The sequence below is a fragment of the Schistocerca cancellata genome, chromosome 2, assembly GCF_023864275.1.
Source record: "Schistocerca cancellata isolate TAMUIC-IGC-003103 chromosome 2, iqSchCanc2.1, whole genome shotgun sequence".
Classification (NCBI taxonomy): domain Eukaryota; kingdom Metazoa; phylum Arthropoda; class Insecta; order Orthoptera; family Acrididae; genus Schistocerca; species Schistocerca cancellata.
This window is the reverse complement of record NC_064627.1, coordinates 1,057,875,927-1,057,899,431: the sequence shown is the minus strand read 5'-3', so window position 1 is coordinate 1,057,899,431 and position 23,505 is coordinate 1,057,875,927. Positions and strand designations below refer to the sequence as shown.

General features: G+C 38.0%; 1 protein-coding gene across 1 annotated transcript in view; it reads right to left on the bottom strand.

The window, feature by feature from the left end:
* LOC126163053 (probable ubiquitin carboxyl-terminal hydrolase FAF-X) overlaps positions 1-23,505 on the bottom strand; it is a 331,505-nt gene that overhangs the window by 137,862 nt on the left and 170,138 nt on the right. The window contains exons 20-24 of the mRNA XM_049919945.1: positions 19,938-20,092; positions 15,466-15,754; positions 13,489-13,702; positions 10,063-10,189; positions 4,090-4,345 (exon numbers count right to left, since the gene is read on the bottom strand). Coding sequence (XP_049775902.1) covers positions 4,090-4,345; positions 10,063-10,189; positions 13,489-13,702; positions 15,466-15,754; positions 19,938-20,092 — 1,041 coding nt within the window. The remainder of the gene's footprint in view (positions 1-4,089; positions 4,346-10,062; positions 10,190-13,488; positions 13,703-15,465; positions 15,755-19,937; positions 20,093-23,505) is intronic.

The following is a 23,505-nucleotide window of genomic DNA, read 5'->3' as shown; positions in this document are numbered from 1 at the left end:
ATCTGAACAATATACAACCCTCAATGGTAAAAAACGCCTTGAAGATCATGACCCCTATATTTCTAAGGTGGATAGGAGGCATGATAGATGCAATGATCATGGAAGACGAGTTTGGCTTTAGACGAGGTGGGGGCACAGAAGAAACAATATTCATGGCCAAGACACATATATTGCCTTCACAGATTTGGAAAAAGAAATTGGCAGGGTAGACTGGCAACAACTTTTTAAGATGCTGAGAGAGACTAGCATAAAGTATAAGGATGGAAGAGTACTGCAATGACTACATACAGAAGTGGTAGCTGTAATGAAGGAGTGGAGATCATCAAGAAGGAGGTACTATTAAGCAGTGCTGTTTATTCTCTCCTTTCTTGTTCAATGGATACAATCAGAGGGCAATAGCCAAAGCTAAGGAGAAACTAGGAGGCATAGGACAAATTAAAATTCATGGTAAGAAAATACGCTCACTGAGATTTGCCGATGATATCGCAGTGTTAAGTGAAGATGCAGAACAATTAGAAGTGATGCTGGTCCATGTGAAAACCACTCTCACATCTTCCTACAAGATGAAAATTAATAAAGGTAAACCAAAAATCTTAGTGATGAGCAGACAAAAACACCTTTGCCCAATGCTCACTTCACAATGAGCAGCTGGAGGTCATCGAATCCTTTGCCTACCTAGGTAGTAAAATTACATCAGACAAAAAGTTAAGGAAGGATATTGCAAGCCAAATCCACCAGGAAAAATCTGTTTTTAACGAGAGACAACACATTTTCACATCCAGCAGCATTGACAAACACTCAAGCAAAACCTCAAAGATGTTTGTTTTAAGTGTACTGCTGTATGGAAGTGAAACATGGACACTCAGAGGAATAGAAAAATGTTTAATAACAGCCTTCGAGATGTGTTACCACAGAATGCTCAGGATTTCCTAGGTAGACATATCAACTGAAGAAATGCTGCACAGAGTGGAGGAAGAGAAGCCTTTTCTCCTGGGGTAATTGAACATCCAAGGATTACATGGATCAGACATCTTTTAGACATGATGGTACCATTAAAAGTATCATTGAAAGGACAGTAGAAGGGAAAAATACAAGTGGCGGACAAAGATAAGAATACATCAACCAGCTGCACCATTTATACAGCTCTCAAAAGGTGCTACTAACCAACCTTGTGGTTAACGACCTAAGGTAAATAACTGTGGACTTTTGTCTTGCATGCCTTTACTTCTTAGGTGGAGTAGAGGTGCTGCATCAATTATGAACAACAATTAATTTTCTTTTTCATTTTGGAAAAACTGAGATGAAAAATGATTTTCATCACATGTTGACGGACTTTATCCCATTGACATTGAGGTCATTAGAGAGAGAGCCTAAGCTGGGATTGTTTCAAGGATGGGGAAGGAAATTGGCCATGACCTTTCAAAGAGAATGATTGAGAAAGCACAAGATGATCACCAAGTGATGTTTTGGCGGACTATGTGGCCATCTGAGAATACTTTCAATTACTATGATGATGGCCAATATCAGTTAACAACATAAAACACATGGTGGGATTGTGTCGAAGGAAATAAGAGTACAAATAACAAAAATTTGGTACCTGACATAACAAAAATACTGCCATTTGAGAGATTAATTTCATCAGTTGTGGACTTAATAACAAACTTGAGACTACCGTATTTACTCGAATCTAAGCCGCACTCGAATCTAAGCCGCACCTGAAAAATGAGACTCGAAATAAAGGAAAAAAAAATTTCCCGAATCTAAGCCGCACCTGAAATTTGAGACTCGAAATTCAAGTGGAGAGAAAAGTTTTAGGCCGCATCTCCAAATCGAAACAAAGTTGGTCCATTGTAATATGAGACACAATTTAGGTCGAATGAATGACGATACAGCTACAGTAGTTTGGTTCGAGTTGTAAGCTTAGCAGTTAAGCTTTACCACGTAGCCATTGCTATGCGTCAGGCGCTCCGTCCGTATTTATACGGATACCCTTCCTTTTTCACGTGCTTCGTCTGGTTTGAATCGATTGCTTATTTTGCTTTGATCTGATAAATGCCGTTTTCTTTGTTATAGGTGTTTTCGTCACTCTTAAGCTGAAAATGCATTACTGCACTGTGTCATGCATTGTTTGTCGCATTCTGATAGTGCGTGTTTACGGCCAGTCGCGGCTCGCGGCATGGCTTGCTTTTGTGCGCGCTACCGCCGTGTACAATTAAAAATAGAGAGAGAGAGAGAGAGAGAGAGAGAGAGGAATCGTCTCATTAGCGAAACAATGGCAAGAGACTGCTATTTGTTGTTACTTACACTGCTGCTTTCTTTGATAATGATCAACAAGAATCAAATAATAGACTGCGTATGATAGAACATGTTCTGAACGAGAGTTTGTGAAAATTTTTCTCCGTTTGAAAATCTTTGCGGCCGGTTCTTTATTACATCAAATTCTGCACAGAAATTACAGTCATCTTAGATTTAAAAATCTAGTCACTTGCCGTGCTTCATTTCTGACTGTATCACTATTAGACATAAGAATAATACGAATATAAACATGACATGATATGTATATTCTTCCACGTTTGCTGTTGTCTCACACTATAGTTTCGTAGTTTATTAGGCAGACAGGATTTAAATGAGATAGCAGCAAACACGAAAGAATACATGGCAAAATGTTTATATTCGTATTATTCTTATGGTGAAGAGAATACTGTATGTGATTCAAATTTCATCAGGTTCCTATTAGCAACCATCTCTTCTCACAGATAGGAAAAAATTCAGAACGTAGAGTTGGCCATATTGACAAACATCCCAAACAGTCTTGCCAGTCAGATTTTCGTAGTACACTGAAATTGTGCTACATTCGAAGATGAACAATACGGAATTTGTATTTACTTCGTTGGATAATGTATGAAAATGCAGTGGTCGAAACTCGCGGCGGAGAAAAAAAATCTCGTCTTCCACTTTTTTTTTTTTAAATTATTTACTGACGCAGAGGTTTTGGCGCCAGAATTTATCTTTGTGCCTACAAAGTATGCTTGCGTAGCGCTACATGTATTCGCCGGCAGAAGTTAGTTGTGGCGGCACGTACGAACATTTTTCATAACTTCCGCTAGCTTTGCACTCGATTCTAAGCCGCAGGCAGTTTTTTGGATTACGAAAACCGGAAAAAAGTGCGGCTTAGATTCGAGTAAATATGGTAAGTGCACTTAATGTAAAGAAGATCACTATCAAAGGCAACATGGGGAAACAGGCAAAAAGGACATTAACTAACAACTAAAAATAGCTAACTTTATCAAGAATGCCTATTTGACTTCTTCAATACATAGGAATCACTGCAAAGAATATATACATTAGTGAGACCAGTTATTTTGAGAGAGATGGTACTTCTGCACACTATCTCAATGTTACAACTGCTGAACAGTAGAAATTGAAGTAATTTATTCAGTGACAATGAAATAATATTTTATAGTATGAGCAATACTATAGTGCTTGCTTTCTCTCGATTTCAAATTCACACTAGGACAACAGCAAAATATTTTTGTTACATAAATTGGCTTCTTGTCAGTGCCCAACCTCCGTATACTGGGATTGGAGTGACTCCTTACCCTCTCCCTTAAAACCCAAATCCTTTCGTCTTTCCCTCTCCTTCCCTCTTTCCTGACGAGGCAACCGTTGATTGCGAAAGCTAGAATTTTGTGTGTAGGTTTGTTTTTGTTTGTGTGTCTATCGACGTGCCAGCGCTTTCGTTTGGTAAGTCAAATCATCTTTGTTTTTAGATATATTTTTTCCCACGTGGAATGTTTCCTTCTATTATATTCAGTATACTTTTACCTGCATTACGAATGCCATAAATAAATGGATGACACAGCAGTGCAAAGTGTTAAAATATATTGCTTTCCATCAAATGAAACTTTATACAAACTTGGCCAAAATTTATTTTCTCAAATTTCTGTGTGGTGAACTGAAGCTATTTTTCATTGTGATACACAAATTATAATTGGACATTTATGAACATAACTAATTTTGTAATTGTGATAATGTTCTACATTTGTTGGTAAGCATGCATCTCATAATGTAAATAGAAATTAATCTTACCCTGATTTTTTTCAGCCAGGAAATCTCATTATTGAGCAAAGTTTCAGCATTAGGCACAGGACAACCAGATATGAAAGCACAGTTCACCAGTCGACATAACAGCTGAAAGTATTCATGTGAATTTCTAGCATTCTCAACTACAATATTGTTAAGTACACTAAAGAGGAGGGAGATGCAGAATTGTAGCGGTTGTTGCCCTCCACTGCACCATGTTGACATCATCAAGAACTGTTCAGCAGCAGACAATCTGACAGATCTGAAAGAATTCATAGCAAGTGAATCAGTGTAATGGCACAATCTAATTTTTAATATTGCTGAAAATAGTATAGCAGAAAATGTGAGCAAAAAGTTATAAAAATAAAAATTCACACTAGCAAAATAGGAAAATCTGAGGCTATTCTACACAGTTAAACATTTGTGTGTGTGTGTGTGTGTGTGTGTGTTTTCTGCTGCTGCCACTTGGTGACAATACAAAAAGACACTTTTGCTGACTTAGTAGTAAAGCACAATTCCATATGCTGAAAATGCAAAGAAGTCTTCCCAACTACGCAACTGTATATCGCGATCACATAACTTTCAGTTAAGCAACACTCATCCAACAAAGCACAATCCATTTCATATTTATAAAGACTATTAAAAATATTAACACTGTTTCTCTTATTTGGCCATCATTACCTGCACTTTTACTATCTCCTGCACTTGTACGAGGGGGAAGGTGAGGGGAGAGGGGTAGGGGGAGGGGGGGAGTGTAGGGGTAGGGGATGGGGGCGGAGGGGGGAAGTGTAGCGGGGGAGGGGGAGGGGGGAGAGTTATAACTATCCTCAGACTAAAGGGGAAAACTACAATCCTGGTATCATTTAAATGCAATGCCCCAATTGACTACCACTTGGTCTATCACAAATTAATGGAATCTCAGGTTGTCTACACAAACATATTTTAAAAAGGGAGCAAAAAATGAGCACTGTAATGGTGTAAGCCTAACACAAGGGAACTCGTCGCTGCAGGCAGCCACTTGCCATAATATGCTGGCAATATATTGGACAATGGTAACTGCTTAGACACCACAGCCCGACTGACGGTCACCTGGTTAATGAACCTAGGGACATTTCGGCATACAATGTGCATAACATTTGTGGTAGCCACTTGTCATAAATACTGGCCACCTGACCAGGCTGGTCATCGAATCAACATCCAAATATCCACTATAGTGTCAACTTCCTCTGTGAGGCTGCTACCCAGTCCATCTCATCCAGGCAGGACCACCTGCCAGGGGGGTCCAGCCCAAACATTGATGGGCCAAGAGCCAAACTGATGCCCTCTCCGCCACTGAGTGCTTGGCAGTGCCAGATTCCACCAGCCAGATATAGGTCTGAGGTTTCACTCTGATATCTCTACCGCCTCCACAACTCGGCCAACACTGCCGGCAGCCAGAGTAGTTTCATTACCACTATGCTTCATGCAAGGATGTCCAACAGCACAACCCCCGCTGCCCAGTGCCAGCCTGACATGAGCACTGTCCACTAAACACAGTAAAGATTATTAATGCCAACAAGTGCTTTCAACTCCCCCCTGCCCATCAACCAACCTCCACCCACTATGACATCAATTAGAAAATAGCTGAAAGGTACTAAAAGGGAGGAACAGTTGGTACGCACACTACTTTCAGTTCATAATATCAATTTTAATTTATATGTGGTATCATCCTTCATATTTACTCAATTTCTTTGGAAAAACTTTGCAAAACTTCTTTGGTAGCACTATCATTGGTAGCATTACCATTTTGATCACTCAGTGAAGGTATTGATTATATCTTGCAATTAGTAAACTTTATCTCAAAATCTGACAGGAAATCCAAATAGGTAGGGCGCCATTGTGGAAACTATTAAAGGCATCTTGCATTTAAATCTACCAAGTTCCAAGGCTCTGTAAAACGTCATCAATTTTGAAGAATGTGTGTGCTTTTAAATCTGGAATGCTTTTTTTGTTGCTTCTGCAGCAATGAACTGACCTATTTTGTGTCCATGGGAGGACACACACATCTTGTGTTTATTTTTGGTGGACTTGTGGATGACAGTTATTCAGTCTCGCCCTTTCTTTCTCTCTCTCTTTTTTTTTTTTTTTTTTTTTTTTTTTTTTTTTTTTTTTTTTTTTTTTTTAATAATAATATTCCTCTCCTCTCCACTCCACACAGTCACCTCTACCCGTATACCAACATTGTGTGTGTAACGGACTCTTGATCTATTAAGCAAATCCTGCACCTCTCCACATAATTGTGGAAGTCAAGGAATCTTGCAGCCTTCATGGTTGCAGAATTGATACACACACACAAACACACACACACACACACTCGGTCAGATCATCCACTCTGTTCTGCACAATTTGTCCTATTAATGATGCCACACACTGCTCAGGAGTATTGCTATTTCTTTTGGGCCTAGATGTGAGCTGTTGTCAATGTCTTCCACTGCTGAAATGTCGAGTGATTTGTAAGCAATCTCCTTTGTAGACTGACTGCACTTCCCCAGTATTCTACCAATAAATCAAGGTCTCCCACTTGCTTTACTCATGACTGCACCTATGTGATCATTCCATTTCATATCCCTACGAAGTCTTCCACCCAAGTATTTGTACAAGTTGGCTGGTACCAATAGAGACTCACTGATATTACAGTCATAGGATACTATGTTTTTTTTTTTTCATTTTGAGAAGTGCAAAATTTTGTATTTCGGCACATTTAAAGCAAGTTGCAAATCTCTGCAGAACTTTGAAATCTTATGAAGGACTGACAATATTTATGTAACTTCTCTCAAACAGTACTTCATTACAGATAACTGCAGCATCTGCAATGAAGCCTGATTTTACTATTAATATTGTCTGCATGTTCATTAATATACAACATGAACAGCAAGGGTCCCAACACACTTCCCTGGCACACACCCGAAGTTACTTCTACATCTGGCAATGACTCTCCACCCGAGGTAACATGTTACATCCTCCCTACCAAAAAGTCCTTGATCCAGTCACAAATTTGACTTGACGCCTCATATGTTCATACTTTTGACAACAAGCGTAATTTGGTACCGAGTCAAATACTTTTTGGAAATCAAGGAATACCGCATCTAACCGATTGCCTTGAGCGAAAGCTTTCAGTATGTCATGTACGACATGTGCTAGTTGGGTTTAGCACGAGTGATGTTTTCGAAATCACACTGGTTAACACTGGGGAGGTCATTCTGTTTGAGATGCCCAATTATGTCTGAGCTCCAAATTTTTCTAAGATTCTACAACAAATCTAAGTCACGGGTACGGGGCGGTAGTTCTGTGGATTACTTCTACTATCATTCTTGTAGACGGGTGTGACCTGTGCCTTTTCCCAAGAACTGGGCACAGTTTTTTGTTCAAGGGACCTACAACAGATTATAGTGAGAGGAGGGAGCTAACTCGGCCACAAACTCAGTATACAATTGACAGGGATTCCATTGGGCCCTAAAGCTTTGTTCAATTTTAACAATTTCAGCTGTTTTCTCAACATCACTGATGCTAATACTTATTTCATTCATCTTTTCAGTAGTACGAGGATTAAACTGGGATTCTCCCAGGTTTTCCTTTGGAAAGGAAGGTTTAAAAAGGAGTTAAGCATTTCAGCTTTTGTTTTGATACCCTCAATTTCAGTTCCTGTCTCATTCACTAGGGACTGGACACTAACTTTGCTGCCACTAACAGTCTTTACACATGACCAGAATTTCTTTGGGTCTGTGAAAGATCACTTGACAACATTCTGCTACGGTAGTCATTGAAGGCACCAAGTATTGCTCTCTGGATAGCCAAATGCGTACTCAAGTTGCAGTTCCTCTACGTGCTCCTACACTGTGCTGAAAGTTTCAAGTTCCTCATTGAGATATGACACTACTAATTTTTTATCTAGTTTGCTGAACATATATATCCCTCTGCTTGTATTAATAATCCTTTGTACTTTGGTAATAATTACTGCCATAACCACATTGTGCCACTAATACCAGTTTTGATGTGGAGATCCTCACATAGGTCAGGTCTATTTGTTGCCATTAGATCCAATCTATTTCCATCATGAGTGGGGTTCCTAAATATCTGCCCTGGGTAGTTTTCAGAGAAGGCATTTAGTAATATTTCACAGGATGCCCACCACTAACGAAGCTGTAATTTTCCCAATTAATGGTTGGATGATTAAAGTCTTCAACGATGATTACAGTTTGATTGGGTAACTTACGTACAAGTGAACTGAGGTTTTCTCCAAAGTTTTCAGTTACATTACGAGATGAGTTTGGTGAGCAATAAAAGAATCCAATTTTCATTTTATGCCCACCTCAGATACTGAGTGTTGCCCAAACAATCTCACGTGCAGCTTCAACTTCTATTTCAGTGGATTTTGGTTTCTTGTCTACTGTGACAAATACACCACCTCCATTTCCCATTTGCCTATCCTTTCGATACACACTTAAAAAGTTATACTGTCAGGTCCCAACCTACCAATATCTATGAAACCTAGACATATCCTGAAAGAACCACCAAAAAGAGTGTGACAATCATGATTTTGGAAATTGTTGCTGCTCAGTCATCTCACAGTAATTTAAATTTTACTTTTAACTTCAAAATTAAACACCATCAAAATCAGTACATATTACCAGGGACAGTGGCAAAGGGGGGGGGGGGGGGGGGGCTATAGCCCTTTTTTAATCATTATGTAGCAATTAGGTTGCAATGTATTTCAAACACATTTTAACAAAAGAATACGAGTAGCAAATAGCTTACTATCTAAACCAATAAATATCATTTAACTTAAAATGGGAGTCTTATTATTTATTAATACATGAACTCCAAAACAGTTACCAGAAATTACTTTAAGCAAAAGCAAATTTTGCCAATTTGACGGTGGAGGACCCCAACTCGACTTTTGAAGCAATATTCCATTCCTCCCCCCTCCTCCCCCCCCATTAGCTCCTCCCTAGACCGACTTCTAGGATCATCCTTCCATATTACAGGGGGGGGGGGGGGGGGGCACTAATGTAATGTGAACAGTGCTTAATGGTTCACTGTTAGGAAACAAAGCACTAGCAGCATGAATTGTTCCGAATTTTAATGACTTCTACTGATTCCAAACCAGTGAGCTCAGGGCTAAAAAATGTTAACCCAACAAGGTTTGTAATTATTACTTTAAAACCAACACAATGCCAGCATAATTCTATGACCATTACACTGGTACTGAATGCTATTTCAACAAGGTTAAACAACAAGTAATTTATAATTATATTAATGCAAAAGTGGGTGTAAATTAATATTAATGACAGGAATTTTAATGGAACAACAAAAAGTAATGTAAACAGTGGGGAAAATTTCAATTTTGGGAATGTAAAAGACAGGCTGTACTGCATTTTTGTCAAGATCGCAGAGTGCAATGGAACTTTAGGGTTTTACATTCTTTTCCGGCTGTATGAAATCTTTGTCCGTGCTTATGCTATCTTGTAGCTATTGACACACTTACTGTTGGCTCATATGGATTTACCACCCCTATATATTACCAAAGAATTGCTATTTTGACATTTTCTGCTTAAGAAAATTCAGCCATGGTCGATAAACATCGGGCCAAGATGGAATTTAAGTGTCGTGGGAGTGGATGCCTGGCTGTCTGTGTGATTGCACATGTGAATGTGTATACATTTGTAACAGAAAGAGCAAGAACTTTACTGCTAGTGTGAATACTGTTTTTTTGTTGCATGCCTCACTGCATCATACATCAGCACAGTACAGGTGAGTTGTTGTGTTTCCCCTATTTTACATATAATTAGAGTGTCTTTATCTTTTGAAACATAAACATTTGTTGCTGTAACACTTGCATGTAATTGATTCAGTCACTGTAACATAAATAAAAGGCACTAAAAGTTAGTGCTAAAATAAAAAAAATCAAAGTGTCACAGCTGATATCAAGAAGATGTGTACCTGTTTTTGCACAAAAGCACCAAGTCAATTATAAATGTATGCCACATCCTTTCCCTTGTAAAGTTCTCCAAAGCCTTTGGATTCAGCACAAGCGCTATCGTCAAAACCTCCAACGCTTCTTTACATACTGAAACAGAAAAAAATGAATATCAGCAACTTTTCCATGAAATGTAATGACTAATAAAATATATTTTGGGCATGTTTTAGGAGAGGAGGAGGAGGAATGGAGGACAGGAGGTGACAAGGTGGGCTGAATAAAGGTAATGGCAACCAGAGTAACTATGCACTGTTTATTTCTTTGGTTATTGTGTTTCAAGTTACCTCCAGAAGTCTGTGAGCAATGGCTAGGGAGTCCAAAAGAGTACAGAAATAGTGGTATCTCAACACATCAGAGGACACTACCACACCACAAGGATAGGGATGACCACACCACATACCAAGGCTATACAAAGGAACTATAATATCTGTGTGTGCTTGTTTTTTGTACTGACACTGTAGCCTGATGATGAGATCAAACCATGGAACATGTTGCTCATTAAGGGGAGCCGGAGGTGGTCAAATCCAAAACAATTACGATTTTTTTTCCCTACCGAAAATTAATTGGAACATTCTTCTTTAATGTAAACTTTGAATTATTGTTCTACTCGCCCTAGAAGTGGAGTTATTACCATTTTCCCCCACGCCTGCAGAAGAAATAGGCGTCCGCTGAATGCATCTAACACCCTCTCGTGACTTCCTGGCGAACTGCTTCGGATTTTCTCGGCCTGTTACGCATACAGCGAGTGTGCAAGGGTTGGCTACGTTGTTTTCTGTGACAAATGAAGCACTAAGAGCGCAGAACATCGTCTCTTTGCTGTTTACCGTTTCGAATTAGTTCAGTGTTGCGCCTGTTGTTGGTAGTATTATACTTCTTGCGTAAAGCGTTGTTCTGGTTATGGTGCCACGTTTTAGTAACCGTGTATATAAGAAGAGGAAGAACGTAGGGAAAAGAAAATTAACACTAATACCAAGTTGCGATACTACAATTACTGAAACAGTGCGTTCTTCTGCTAAGCAACACATGGCTGGCCATAGCCCTGTGACATCTTCTAGCATCTTCTTGGGGATGATGACTCCAAAGGTTTCAAGACTATAGAGGAACTGAAACCATATGGAAATGAATTTGTAGTTGAAAAGTTGGAATGCATTAGGCATGTGCAAAAGCGTATGGGTGCACGGCTTCGAAGGCTCAAACAAACATTGGGTTCAAGTAAGCTCAGTGATTGAAAGACAATAGGAGGGAGAGGCAGGCTTACTGATGAGGTGATTGAACGTCTACAGAGATACTATGGGTATGCTAGAAGGCAAAATACTAGTAATGTTAGTGACATGCGAAAAGCAGTGTGGGCATTGTTCCTTCATACTGTCTCTTCCAATGAATACCCTCAACACAGCCTGTGCCCAAAAGATTCCTGGTGCAAATATAATGCAAAAAAGGACTATGATCACAAACATGGTTTGCCAGCAGCTGTGATAAATGCAATAAAACCAATTTTTCATGACTTAGCACAACCAGAATTGTTACACAAATGTCTACACGGAAAGACGCAGAATCCTAATGAGAGCGTAAACAATTTGATTTGGAAAGTGATTCCTAAAAGGGTGTTTGTAAGGATAAAAACACTGCAATTTGGCATTTATGATGCAATAGCAACCTACAACCAAGGGAACAGTGTGAAGTGTGAAGTTCTGAAGGCATTAGGACTTACAGCTGGGGTGAACACTGTACGAGCACTAAGAAATATTGACAGAGAAAGGATAAGAGGAGCAGAAAGAAGAGAAAGGCATATGAAGTATGATGGAACAACAGGCCAGAAAAGTAGACAGAAGAGGAAGCTTTTGGAGGATGAAGAAGAAGACCATGATAATCCATCCTATAGTGCAGGAATGTATTGAGAAACTTTGATAGCCATTTCCCGTAAATTAGAATTTTTCAAATATAAGGAACATTTTCTCAAAATCCACTCAAGCTATAGAGAAGAAATTTTTATACAGCCCTCCTAGTGGTCAACTTACATTGTAACACAGCCATTTGGCAATATGTTCAGTAGTTTCATTTCAGTTTAATTATAAAGCAATTATTTGTAAAAAAAATTTGGGTCATTAATAAAAAAATAATTGGAAGGAAACTAGAAAAGATACTCCAAAATCCCTCTGTCATAACAGCAATACTAAACCACTCCAATGTAAAAAAAATTCAAATTTTTTTATTTGGTAGTTTACACATAAATGTTCCTCAAACTTAGTGATTTTAACATGGGCAGCATAGGCAGCTCCGGCTCCCCTTAAATAATATAAGTAGTCAACAAATTTTGTGAATAGTAACTGTACTTGTAAAACATTTTCAACATACTGATATTGTGACACAGTTGAATGACGGCTTTGCAACAGACAACCTCAATTATTGATGTTTAAACAACATAGCACCAGTGTACACATCTTTTTTTGAAACAGTTGGGGTTGATTAACAGTCAATATTGCTTTAAATTTATCGGTATGTTGTGTTAAATAGATCACACATTTTTGACAGCTGTTTGATAATAATCTGTCTTTTAAGCCATGGTCATTACTTGGCTTTGGAACGCATAATGTACTATGCTGTTATCTTAATCAAAATGTGACTTTCTATAGCCACACGCATATTCAATTTGTATGCAGTAAAAACCAAGAGTGGACTGATTACGTTTGTTATATTAGTGCTTCTGCTTACTGGTTTTACTTTCAGTATTATCTTTCTCGCTTTAAACAATACTTTTGTGCATATGCTGTTGGGATTGATGGCTTTATAAAACACATTTGTGAGGCTTGTTCAACAACAGTAAATTAAGTGGACATAACAGCCACAGTACTAATGATTTATAAATTGAATCATACTGTGCAACGGTACTAACTACCATTAAGTATATGCATGTTAGTACATGTCTGAGCTTACTGTTTGAACTTCTGCTGTTTCTGAAATAACATTCTCAATTCTTCCTCATACGTTTATTTCCAGATGAATGAAATAGCACAACACCAAAATTGCAACAGCAAACCATAAAATATAGACAGCCTTCTAGAGTCATTGAAACCATTTATACAGGCTGTGGATCTCGTCCTCAAAAAATACCTGCCATTTTTGTAAAGGCCTAATGCAATTAGCAGCTGGAAAAGAGCTATCACTGACCAGTTGTGATTGATAGGAACTGGCATTGACATAATTCAGAGGTCCTTTTCAAACTAGATCAGAAAGACAATAATTGGCAATGGGCATTGGGTTCATTACAATACATGAAAAGGGAGTGAACTTCAGATTTTCCGAGGAATCTAACAAAACCTGATATCATTTCTTTTCATTGTGTGGTATGAGCATGTGCTTGGACTCTAAAGAAAAGAAACTTTATCTACCTAGGACATCTTCTGTATCAGGTACTTTGGTTGACATTTTGTCATGCATCTGATGCAGTTCTTCTGGTGAAGCATTAAGTAGATGGAGGCTGCCACTGCTTGCAGCCCATGCCAACCGCACAACAGCTCGAATGGTGTTGATATCTGGTAGGTCCCATTGAAGTGCCTGAAGGAACATTAACCGAGATCTATCACTGTCATCAGATAGCACCATCTGAAACACACAACAGAGTGGTACAGAATACACATTATGAAGTGTAGTAGAAAGTACCAAGGCTCAACTTTAAACAGCATATTTTAGAACACTATTTTAGTTGAGATAATATTATGCAAGGCTGGATTGCTACTCACCATATCATAGAGATGTTGAGACAGAAATTGGTACAACAAAAAGACTGCTAAACGGGTAAGCTTCTGGCCAAACGCAATTATTCTGAATAATACTCAACATCTCCATTATATGGTTTGTGACAATCTGTCATTTTCATAATACTGTAATTATTCCAGCTTGGATTTTTCCATTGTTTGTTTTAATTGAGAAGCACACACAGTTCAGCAATTTTCAAAAATCACAGGATTTTGAACACCTTTCATGTATAGCAGCTACATAAAATTAGACACATGTTAGTTATGCATAAATGTATTTTATTGACTCACGAGCTATAATTGTTTTGGTTTCCACTTGTCCAATTCAATAAACTTATTTCTTTTAACATAAAATAGCATATGTAACATGAATCAGCAGTCTATTTACATAATATTTACAACTTCTTCCAGATATATATATATTCTTTGCCTTTACAAATGTCTGCTTGTGTCTGTATATATGTGGATGGATATGTGTGTGTGTGTGTGTGTGTGTGTGTGTGTGTGTGTGTGCGTGCGCGCGAGTGTATACCTGTCCTTTTTCCCCCCTAAGGTAATATATATATATATATATATATATATATATATATATATATATATATATATATATATATATATATATATATATATATTCTGAATTTCGAAGCTGGGTCCCCCACTCAACAAGTATGTTTAAGTATCTGTTGTTATCATTCTCATCCTCTCCTTTCTTTGCCTCCATTTTTGTTTTCTCCTTATGTTAACTACCCCTCAATCATCTCACTCCCAGTTAACATCTTACTATAAACTATGAGCCTGTTCTGGCTTTTTATCACTTGATACGGCCAATTGAGTGCTTTAACATTACTAACCTTTTACAAAACCTTTTTCATAACTCTTCAGGTAGAATTTCAGAAAGTTTTCATTCCACCAGGAACTACTAGAATTAATGCAGACACTTTCCTTCTCAGTGCTTCAGATTTAGCTCCTAAAAACAGGAAGCCTCAGCTCTGAAATCTTACGAGTTTCACATTGTTGAGCAATTTGCATGCCTATTGATGTTTCTACTTCCACTGTTTCAGTAACCATTTAACCTTACATAGTTTTCCTTTGCATTTCTGACCACTGTTTGTTGGACATTATCACAGGATTTGTCTCTTTAGAAGCAAAAATAAATGGTGGAGTCTATCATGATCATTCACAAAACTGACAGTTAATATCTCACATTTCAACTCATACATAAGCAGAAATTAAAAGAGAGACAAGAAATTAGAGTAGTGAGCATCTGAAATTCATACTTCTGCTTCCAAACAATTAGGGGAGTTGGTTTCGAATGTATAAGCTAGTGCACTTCTTGCCACACGACAGCAATCACCTGCCACGCAGCCACTGAAATCAGTAATGATTATGAGCATGATCATGCCAAATTACGTACTCACTTTGTCCTCTCTCTCACATACATTTGTAAATAAACAACATTTCTTTCCTAGACAGAAGAGTGTAGGAAAATGTTCTATGCTTACACAGCAAGAGAAATAATCAGTGTACTTGATTTTACCAATTTTTCAGTTATATACTTACAGCTTAAATTTAAGACATTAAAAATTCAATTACTCCAGGAAGAAGACTTACCTCTTTTGCCAGACTCTGTGCAACTTTTGCTGCCACACTCCGCAGCATGTATTCTGTGTTTTGATTGGGGATGTTAAGTAGAGCCTGCCGCAGAACAGACATTGGATTGTGAGATATGGTGTTCGCATTGCTATGGTTGTTTAGATTTACTGTACTGCTGTTTGTTTCTGGTACCACATAGTCTGTCATTTCAGAAGTGGGTGGAGGATCATCCCTAACACGTACAATTACATGGCCAACTACTGACAAAAGCAGCTTGCTCATCTTCAGTACTGTTAGGTATGCTGACCTGTAAAAGATTATTTCACAGCATGAGACAATCACGCATATATAGAAGCCTCTGTACAACACATTCGTCAAAACCCATTATCAAAACCCGCACAGTAGAAAGGCACTTGTACTAGGAAACTTTTCCAAAACACTCAATAGCTCACTTCGACTCTGGAAAATGTTCATCAAAACACTTTTGAGAGTGTGATCTGGAAGGGGAGGGAATCTGTTCTCAAGGAAACACAACAAAGTTTCAAGGGGTGCTCAGGTACTTTAACACTTATTGCAGCTAAAAAGTTGACAAATTATTGAGCTGTGTGTTGGAACAATGTCTGTTGGAAGAACTACCTGTCGCATTTCCATCTGTAGTTGTTAAGCACTCTAGTACCTTATGGCATACAATCACGTACAATCTCTCAAAAGGTTGTGAATGGAGGATTGAGCATCTCTCATTTCAGTGCTCATCTCCTAAGGAAACGGGACTTGTTAACAACAACAGGTTAATCCCTGGCTGTTGCAACTTTGCGGAAACATAATAAAAATGGACAAGTTCACATAACTTATAGCAGTGCTATTCACATGCACAGATGCACTATTTGCACAAAAGGGCACTATATGAAAACTAGCTGATGTGTCAAAAAGGGCTGCATACCGAACTACAATGTTTTAATGCAGCCTAAGAGAAATATGCTAATTTCAGATGCAGTCACACCCAAGGGTTCTTCTATTTACTGGTATGATATGCACTGATCTTCCTACAATAATTTCCATACTGCAGTAACATTTTGTTAAGTGATGGAAGATGGCTAAACAGAACAGGGCACATGCTGAAAGTTTAAATTATCTTAAATTCTCCTAGGCACTGGAATACTGCACAACATTGTGGAGCAAGCAGAAGAGAGATTTACTCAAAAGCACTGACCTGCTACGAGATCTTGAATGAATGTTTGTGTCAAGTTTCATTAGAAGTTGAGAGTAGTATTCTCTAGTTATGGTTTCACCTTTTTCATGGCACTCAGCCAACAATATTTCCTTTCGCATGCCTAACACTTTCCCACCAATGGCACTATCCATGTCTTCTTTGGAACTGAGGAACCAGCTTCTACACATTGCCTAGTCTGCTTTTTGGATTAAGGTGCTTAGTGGTGAACCCATGTTTCATCCACTGTCATGTATTGATGCAAAAAGTAACTTCTGTTTTACTTAAAACAGCACCAAGCACTCTTGTGCAAATACGTTTGTGATCCGCACTTGCAGCACCCACCTTGCGCAAAACTTTCTCATGTTCAATGAAAGATGTGACCAACACTTTCCTTTGACATCACTACAGCATTAGCAATTCCACCCACCTTTATACACTGATCTTCAAAATCATATCATGCAATTTGTTGATGATTTCTGTGGGCTTTCACTTTTTGATCACCCTTCATGTCGATCATCTTTGATGGTTTCACAGCCATGTTCAAACTTGGCTGCCCATTTCTTCACTGCGTAAATTATAAGTGAAGCACTGCCACACACATTTACAAGCCACAAATGAATTTCAGTCTGTGTTACATCATCTTTTACAAAGAATTTAATCACCAAACAACTTTTTTCCATTTTCCACAACACATGTGGCACAACCGCTTGAAACAAATGCCAACAGCCAACTGCTGCCTGGAATGACTTACAGTTTTACACAGCATACTAACATGTGTACCAACTTAAGGGGGAAAAAACCACTTGAGTAGTGCAGCAATCTCTGTGCAGGCAGTAATCTACTCAGACAGCCCTCATGTAATTCGAGAGGAGTTGGACACAGAATAATTACCTTAACATTTGTCCCACAAAATCACCAGGATGGAAAAATAAGAGAAAGTCTAGCTTATGCACACTTACCAACAATCATTCTTCCCACACACCATTAGCAAAAGGAAAAGAAAAGAGGGAAAATAATAGTGAGCGACAGACTTCAGCATTTGCTGTTTATGGAACTGAAACACTTTAAATACTGCCAAGCCTTAACTTAAAAATTCAGTGGCAATGACATACCTCAGTACATAATGTTCATGTGGCTCTTACAAAATCTGTACTTGTCTAAAGCACACCACCACCACCACCACCACCACCACCACCACCAACAGTAGCAATAGCAGCAGCAGCAGCAGCAGGAGTTAATATGATAACGGGTGAGATACTAACACTTTATAAAATGGTCTCTCAGGACAGTCAAACTTTCAGCAGTAGTAGTTGAAGGGAACAGGAATTTATTTTCAATTGCTTCTTTATTTTGTGAATTTCTACTGCTGAACAGTGGCTGAATTTACTCATACCATTGTCTGTGTACCACATCATGAACCACACTATCTGATGCTTTTAAACTCTCATGGAATTTAACAGTAACATATTTTGTACACAAGAAGTTCTTGTTTATACTCCTTCAGTCACTTTTTTCAAGTTTTAATAAATTACATGATGCATTCTGGATGTTGTCGGTCCTCCTCCAGAAGATCTGAAGATGGACCAACAGTGCCTGAAATACTGAATTCAAAAGATGGACCCTCAGAGTCCAAAATGCATTGTGTAATTTAATAAAACACAAAAAAAGTGATAGAAAGCTTTTTATTCAAACTTCCTGTTTATTGAATACAGTCATGTTCACAGCTCTAAAATTTGGATATATCATATTTCGTATCATTCCATTTTTGCTCATGAGTTGCACCTCTATAACTCAGTTGGTAAGATGTAAATGTAGAAGTCAGGATACTATATGAAAATGGCAGGGTACTCAGTTTGAGTCCCAGCCCCCACACACCATTTTATTCCAACAGAAAATTTCAAAATAACATACATTCCTCTGCAGAGTGAAAGATACAGCCTGAAATCCATTTGGACACCTTTGAATGAATTGTACTAGTTCTCTCTGAAATGGCAACCAGAAGTCAATATTCATGACCTCTACTGAAGGACTTGTGGTCCCTAAATGCTTCTAGTTTGCATGAATGAGGCTGAAGTTACGAAATTAACTTTATGACATTCCCATTTCATTATACTGTTCACTGTTTCTTGCAGAAATGGTAGTCCTCCCTCCTAGCACATTCTTTTCATTACTGTACAAAGTTAACACTAATTTTTCAGAACATTTCTCATGGAGAATATAGGTTTTTTTCTTAGTCCTTTAAAGTAAACATAAACAGTCACGACTGAAAGAAACTTTAATTTTTGAGGTTACCAGTTTCGATCAATTACTGACCATACTTCACACCTCATCTCACGAACGTGCAGTTTGTAACACCTGCTCTGTTCACTGGCACCACCTACTAACATTATATGAGGTCTGAACGTGGTCAGTAAGTGACCGAAACAGTTAACCACAAAAATAAAGGTTTCTTGCTGTCAGACTGTTTATGTTCACTTTAACGTTAACACTTCTGATGAGTGAACAGAGTCATAAATGGGCTCACGGTATACTGAGTGGCATGACAAATAAGTTTGTGGAATGTTAAAGTATGACATTCACAGTTATCAAGATCAATAAAGATGATTGACTGGTCACGGACAGGGTAGAAAAATGTCTGTGGTTATTATTTTAGTTATCACCCAAGCTGATGCCTGAAGTGACTTATGGAAATCATTGAAATCTAAATCTTGATATATGAGTGGAGGTCTGAACCTCAGTCCTCCCAAATAAGAGACCAGTATCTAAACAACCATGACGTCTCATCTAGCATTTGGAAGTTAGTGCCACACTACAAAAGTTAAGTGCAACCAGAAACATATGGGAACATTTTTCCTTAAATATGATACTTAGATAAAAATGGCATTATATTCACAACATTCCTCTTATAGCCATTATTTCATAAGAATAAAAAGACCATGACACAGAGTTGGAGAAAGCTGGACATCTTCAGCAACAAGTTTCATAAGACCATAAGAAATACAGATAGGTGGAAAATGGCACTATTATAATGTATGATTGTGAGAACTAACTTGATACTGAGAAATCATTTTTTTAATTTGAGGTCTTCAACGTAATGTATAATTAGGTCTATAGCTGATTTCCATAAGTAGTCCAAACATTGAAATAGTCTCAAGTAACACTGATTCAAATAAAGACTAGTGTTTGTTTGGATGGTTTTCATGTATACCTCCCTCCTACAAGTAACCTTCCCACCTACACTCTTACTTATACACACAGATGAAGCAACTTGCAAACTCACCGTTTTGTAGCTACATCAGCATTTGCGAGAAAATTATTTTTTGTTAACATTTCAAGGATAACAGGAGCGTCCCCACTTCTCATGAAGTTATATTGGAATTCAAAAGCTTTCTCAGACATTGGATCCAGTGCTGGCATCAGTAATGCATACATCACCTAGAAAAGAAATCAATACATACTAATATCTCCGCTCTGATTTAATAAAAGGCATTTATATGAAAGTGCTTTCCACTTTTCAATACTACTGAGAATCAACAAGTAAGTACACTACCTCAGAAAGTGCTACACTGAACATGAGGATGAGGAGGGAGGAGGGTTATAGGACAAACTTGAGGCCCAATTAGTTAGTTGGTCAGTTGCATGTTCCATGGAACTTAGTTATGACTATTACTAGGGGTGGAAGGAGTTGTTTTTACAATTAATAAAATACTCCGGGGTATTTTTCTGTAGTCGAAGGAATTTCACTTGAAAACGCAATGTTTTGTCCCCATCTGCAAAGGACATTGTCAACGAGGATTGTAGCTTTGCTGACTGTCTGATTCACACCCTCACTCGCTACAGAGCCAGTGTCAGTAGCAAGCCAGAGTGCGAATCTTACATTCAAAAAGCTACGATCCCCACTGAAAAAGCCTTCCACAGATGGGGAGAAAAGTCAGGTTTTAAAGTGAAATTCCTTCAACCACGGCATAATACCTGAGAATATTTTATTAATTTTACAGGATTCATTTCTGCAATAAATGCATATTTTTTTAGTGAAAAATTTGTAAATGTGCTGCCACTTGCACGATTTCTTAACCTACGTTTCTGTGATTGGACTATGATCTTTGAAATATTTACAAAGTAACTTGATTAAAATAAAGGGAGCACACAGTTATTTACAACTTGTAGAATACCAAGACTGCAGTAATACTGGTTGAAGAACATGAAAGGGAAGGCAGTACAGGATGGTTTAGACAGTATTGCATCCTACCACCAATGTTATTTACTCCATTCACTGAGCAAGCAATAAAGGAAATTGAGGAGAAATTTGGAACTATTATTCAGGAAGAAGACATAAAAAATTTCTACATTTGCTGATGGCACTGTAATTTTGTAACTGAAGGCAAAGGACATTGGGGAGCAACTGAATGGAATGGATAGTGTCGTGAAGAGAGATTACAAGATAAATACCAACAAACATAAAACAAGATTAATGGAATGTAGCTGAATTAAATCAGATGATGCCAAAAGACTTGTATTATGAAATGAGACACTAAAAGTAATGTATTCGTTTTACTTTTTGGGCAGCAAAATATGTTATGATGACTGAACTAGAGAGAATATAAAATGCGAACAGGAAACAACAAGAAATGCATTTCTGAAAAAGATGAATTCGTAACATTCAATATAAATTTAAGTGATGTGATCGCTTAGGTATTCTCTCCACGACAGATTAACGATGTACTTCTGGATGTACTGTAGAGCTACTGTTTCCATTATTGCACAAGATTTCAACGACCAACTGAATTGTCTTTTTCAGGTGGTGCAAACTGCACTGTTGTAAGTACTCATCATGTGGAATTCAACCAACTGCAAATTGTCATCGGTCTCACACTGATGTTTATAGCCGATTGTGAGTTCAGTGGAAAACCAAATAAATGGGGAAATGTGTTTCAATTTAAACATGGCTTGGGGGCCTGGTCCTCAACTTATTAAGATCTCACCAAATGTCACATCCAACAGTACTGGAAGAAGCTGGGAGAAAGTGTCAGGAAGTCTTTTCTGAAGAAGTTTGAAGGGTAGCCTTTTATGAAACTGGAATGTGGACAACTAAGGAGTCAGGCAAGAAGAGACCAGAAGCTTTTGAAATGTGGTGCTACAGAAGAATGCTGAAGATTAGATAGGTAGATGTGGATGTACCAATTTGAATTGGGGGAAGCATTTCGGGCACATCTGACTAAAAGAAGGGATCAGATGGCAGCACACATTCTGAGGCATCAACAAACACTCAATTTAATAACTGAGGTAATTATGGTAGAAAAAGTTGTAGAGGGGGACCCAGGCTTGAATACAGTAAGCAGATTCTTATGAAGAAGACAATGTAGCTTGTTGCAGTAGTTATAAAGAGATGTTTATTGAAGACCCGCATCAAACAATTCTTCATATTGAGAATATTCTGTTTCATTTTTTGGCTTACCCTCGTGTATTATTTCTAATGGTATGATCAGGCCTTTTGCAGTAGTGAATAAAATTTCAAGAAAATGTTATTTACATTTTCAAGTGTTGCAGTTACTCTACTAGGCTCCATTATAGCACTTTTATTGTTAGCAAAGAGAATTATTTCTGCTTCACTTGTACATAACAACAACGAGAGCGGACTCGATACTGGTTCCCGTGGTACACCTGAAGTGATAATTTCCCGGTCTGAAGATGCTGTTTCATTGTGTACACGCCACGAGTTTCTTAATGCCATGCTTTGCAAGTCAGACATGTTGAAAACCAGTTATCGGCAAGATTTATGATATCATAATGTCTGATCTTCTGTACAAGAATACTGAAATATCAGACTGAAATATTTGGTCATTTAAATTCTTTATTAACGTGTTTCATGAATTGAAAGAAAGTACATTCTGTGGAGAGACCTTTTTGAAATCTAAATTGAGGCTGAAAATTTTTAGTTATGATTCTTGCAGCAAACAATTGTTTTTCCTTTGTTTTTTTCCATGGTGATTCCTGAATCCATTATTGATGAGATGGCTTCCTGCAGGAGCAACAGATAGGAGGCTGTAAAATATCTCTAAGATTCTTTGCTTAATAATGGTTCTAGAAATTATGTAAGTAGGCTTTCGCAGGATAATTTGCATTTATCTTCAAGAGCCACCAATTGAGGTTTTTCAACATTTCAGTGAGGTTCTCCCATGAGTCCAACAAACCCGTTATTATTTGTACACCCTTCTTTGTATACATTCAATGTCCCCTCATAGTCCTATCTGGTATGGCCCCACACACTTTAGCAACATTCTAAGACATGATGCACAGACTTCTTACATCTCAGCATATGTTAACATTCCATTTCATATCCCCACAAATAGTTATACCCAGGTGTTTTGTGTGAGTTAACTGATTGCTACTGTCAATCACCGATACTGTAGTTACATGATATTACATTTTTTTCGTTTTGTGTACTGGGTAATTTTACATTTCTGTACACTTAAACCACATTATCAATCTCTGCACCACTTTAAAATCTTATCCAGATCTGACAGAATGCTTCTGCAGTTTTCTCCAGCCAATTTTTCATTATATATATTCTGCAAGAAGTCTGATGTTGGTATTAATATTGTCTGCTACATCATTAACATGCAACGTGTACAACAAAGATCCCAACACAGTTCCCTGGGCCACACCTGAAGGTATTTCTAGGTCTGTCGATGACTCTCCATCCAACACAATATGCTGCATCCTCTCTTCCAAGAAATCCTCAACCCATTCACAAGTTTTGTTTGATACCCCTATTAAATGTACTTTCATTAATAATCATAGGTGTGATAGTGACACAAATGATTTCTGGAAGCTAAGGAATACTGCTT